The 3,571-nt window shown below is 38.4% G+C and overlaps 1 protein-coding gene across 2 annotated transcripts; it reads left to right on the top strand.

Annotated features, from left to right (window-relative positions):
- Nucleotides 1-269: 269 nt before the first annotated feature.
- Nucleotides 270-3,206, top strand: LOC111404154 (growth-regulating factor 3-like). Of its 2 annotated transcripts, none has more exons than XM_023032916.1 (4): nt 270-606; nt 764-952; nt 1,518-1,860; nt 2,604-3,206. In XM_023032916.1, exons 1-4 carry the CDS (start codon nt 396-398, stop codon nt 3,034-3,036), a joined length of 1,176 nt encoding a protein of 391 aa, XP_022888684.1. In that variant the 5' UTR covers nt 270-395; the 3' UTR covers nt 3,037-3,206. The 2 variants fall into 2 exon arrangements, with proteins under 2 accessions (XP_022888684.1, XP_022888685.1); XM_023032917.1 differs by having other exon boundaries at nt 272-606; nt 764-949.
- The last annotated feature ends 365 nt before the right edge of the window (nt 3,207-3,571 follow it).

Genomic DNA, 3,571 nt, shown 5'->3' with positions numbered 1-3,571 from the left:
TTACACTGTAAAATTATATATCTATCTTTATCTTTCTTGAAGCCCTACTTATGAGTCATGACTGATACTATCTTTTGTTCTGTTTCCAAAGCTGCAAAGACAGACAGACAGACAGACAGTCTGCAGACTAACCCCACCCTACGCACCCAACTCTCCATGCTTTTACTCTTTTATTTTTTATTTTAACTTTTTTTTTTCCTCTCTAAACTGTCTTGTCTCAAGTGCCCTAAACTTCTTCTCCACTTGCAAATGAAATTGATGAACCAAAACAAAAGATATAGAGGGTCCACACAAGTCCCCTGCAAAAGCTTTTACAAACTTTCTCTTACATAACATACCAAACAAAGTTTACTATAACCAAACAAACCGTCTGTGTATATCTAATTGCTTTTTCCATGGACTTCAATCTGAAGAAATGGAGAGACCAGCATGAGTCAGAAGAAGAACAACAACAAATACCTTCTGCAAAACTACCAAGACTTCTCCTTAACTCTCATCCACAGCAACCACCTGGTCCTGCGCTCCCATTGTTCGTACCTAATCTCACCAGCAACCTGTCAGCCTACTCTTCTGATTCAACCACAACCTCTGCCAACAAAGCTCCCTGTATTATTCTCTCTCTCTCTCTCTCTCTCTCTTTCTCTTTCTTTCTCATCCATGTGTGGGTGACAGTGTCTTCAGAAAGTTAAGTTTCTGGGTTTTTTTAGCTTACAAGTTTCGCTTACGAGCTCTTTCTCTCTTTTTTGTTGTGGGATGTTGTCAGGGATGGGGAGTTACTTCAGCTTGGCCCAGTGGCAAGAACTTGAACTGCAGGCATTGATCTACAAACATATGATAGCTGGTGCTGCTGTTCCGTCTGAACTACTCCATCTTGTTAAGAAAAGCCTCATCAATTCTCCTTCTCCTCCATATTACCTCTCTCAACACTACTATCCCCACTATCAGCCAGGTTGTAAGTTTTTAGTGCTTTTTTTTTCTCAGTCCAGCTTATTATTTCTTTGTCTGCACTAGTACTAGATGCCAGACACTCCATATTTGTATTAGGTCACTGTCCTTTTTGAAGGGCCTTAGATCACTCTAACCTTGTGTGGGGAAATCTTTTTCTCGACTTAGCTCTCTAGTTGATGATGAATTCTTATAAATCTGCGGGTTCTTGCGTTTCTGATTTATTTGTTACTTTAGGACTCAATTTCTAGCAATAAGGCGTCGACCACACAATATTTCTATTCTCATATAGTATCTAGTACAAGGCACATATTTACTAATAGTAAATTTTATCTTTTACCAGCCAAGCAAGTTACTTGATAAAATCGAGTTGAGTTTTTCAAGAATGTTGCTTGGCATCTAGTCCTTGGAATATGCGAAATTGCATATTTGAAACATGTATAAAGTTCAGCTTCCTTATTATAAGATTAAATTAATTAATTAGCTTTGCCAGAAAGAACTTTCATTTGCTTTATGATAAGATTGGATTAATTAATTATTGTGCTTAACTGTGTATATCAATGGTGGATCAGTGCTGCAACCTGCGTACTGGGGAAAAGGGGCCATGGATCCGGAACCAGGCAGATGCCGGAGGACTGACGGCAAGAAATGGCGGTGCTCGAGGGATGTAGTTGCCGGGCAGAAGTACTGCGAGCGCCATGTTCACCGCGGCCGCAACCGTTCAAGAAAGCCTGTGGAAATCCACACGTCCACCACCACTCCTTATAGCGGCAAAGCCGGCAACAATGGTGATGGAGAAGTCCTCAAGACGAGCAACGCCGTTACTAGGGAAGCAACAGGTGGTGGCGGTGGCACCATGCCCTTTTCTCTTTCTGGGCCTTCACCTTCCATGGATCTTCTTCACTTCAATCAAAGGTATATAAGTTTTCTCCTATTTGAAACTTGCTTTTAGTCTATAATCAAGAAAAGAAATAAACTAATGGCTAAACTTTCTCATTATGCTATCAAATTAAGATTTATAAGGATTATGCCATCAAGAACTAATTAGTTTATTGATTACAATAAAAGGGCAAAAAATCTTGTATTTCAAATTGGATTTTTTAAACTTATTTTGTGGGGGTTGGGGGAGTCTGATCATATTTCTGATAGCAATAATATGTTCCCCAAAAGGAAGAATTTGAATGGTAACTTAATTCAATGATCTTTGCCATCAAAATGGTTTGATATTCTCAAACAGCATTTCCCAGTACTCTTTTGTCTTTGTTGGATTGAGGTCCACTAAATGAATTCACTTTAGATTTTCAGTATCTCTGTAGGACCCTGCTATGATATTTTTGAGTTTGGACAAAGCACAAGGCCACTTATTGCACAAACTCACCCCAACCACCTGTTTTCTTATCCATTGCAAAGGTCCCATTCAATTTTCTACCAGACTTTTCACCCATGATTCTTTTTGGGTAAAAATCTTAATTCGGATCAAGAATAATTTGATCATATGGAGTCGTATAGAGTGCTAGTGGCATTTTACTATCAGGCAAATTAAGGAGCATGAAATCTTCATTTTCTTGATTTCTTTTGTATTGCTAGGAATTAATAAAGATTTTGTACACAAGTAACACAACGTATAGTTGCCTAATATGGGTCGATGACAACTGTAGGCCTTCAGAATCTATAATTGAGACAAAGGGTCCATTTGTAGCCCAAAACAACAGTGAAACTGGTGGCCGAACCCTTCGCCATTTCTTTGATGATTGGCCTAGATCACTTCAAGAAACAGACAATGCAACTAGCTCCATGGCTTCGGCCACCAACTTGTCAATTTCAATGGGGATGGGAAACCCGTCATCAGATTTCTCGCTGAAACTCAGTACTGGAGACAACGGAGATGACTCTGAGCCTCGAGTTATTAACGGCGAGCGAGATAGGCTTCAATTGAATTGGGGTGCACCATGGGGGACTAATCAGGTGGCTCCAATGGGCGGACCCCTTGCTGAGGCATTAAGATCATCAACATCCAATTCGTCACCGACAAGTGTCCTACATCAATTGCGACGTGGTTCAGTTTCAGAGGCTAGCTACGTTGGCGCCTGAATAATTTGCCTGTATTGAAATTTTAGTCCTGATGTGTTTCACTGACTTGTGCCTTTTTTCTTGCCTTTTCTTTTTCTCTCTCTTTTCTTGTTGCAATTCCTTCACGTTGTGTACTTTTAATCATGTGATGTACAAATTGCGTGGAGTCTGATGCTTTCATGTTCGAAGTAGATCTGGACAAAAAAATCAAAAAATCGATTAAACTAAACAACTTTGAATTGAATTGGGTCGATTTGACACAATAATTGGTTTTGGTTTGAATATATATATATATTTTATAGAAAATCACTTTGGGTTGGTTCGATTATGGTTTGAAGTCTCAAATCGCTAGTTAATTGAACAAACTCAATTCATTTACATGTGTATCTTTTTATTTTTATTTTTTTTTAAAATAAAAAGATAAATCATAATTTCATAACTATATAACAATTTCCTTCAATCTATGATGTTGGTAAATAGTAGTATGGAAAATTTTCATTCACAAGCTCATTATGTTATAATTAACCTTTTTCTCCCTACTTAGACTGTAAGACTA

The sequence above is a fragment of the Olea europaea genome, chromosome 11, assembly GCF_002742605.1.
Source record: "Olea europaea var. sylvestris chromosome 11, O_europaea_v1, whole genome shotgun sequence".
Lineage (NCBI taxonomy): Eukaryota > Viridiplantae > Streptophyta > Magnoliopsida > Lamiales > Oleaceae > Olea > Olea europaea.
This window is presented reverse-complemented; position numbering and strand designations above follow the sequence as displayed.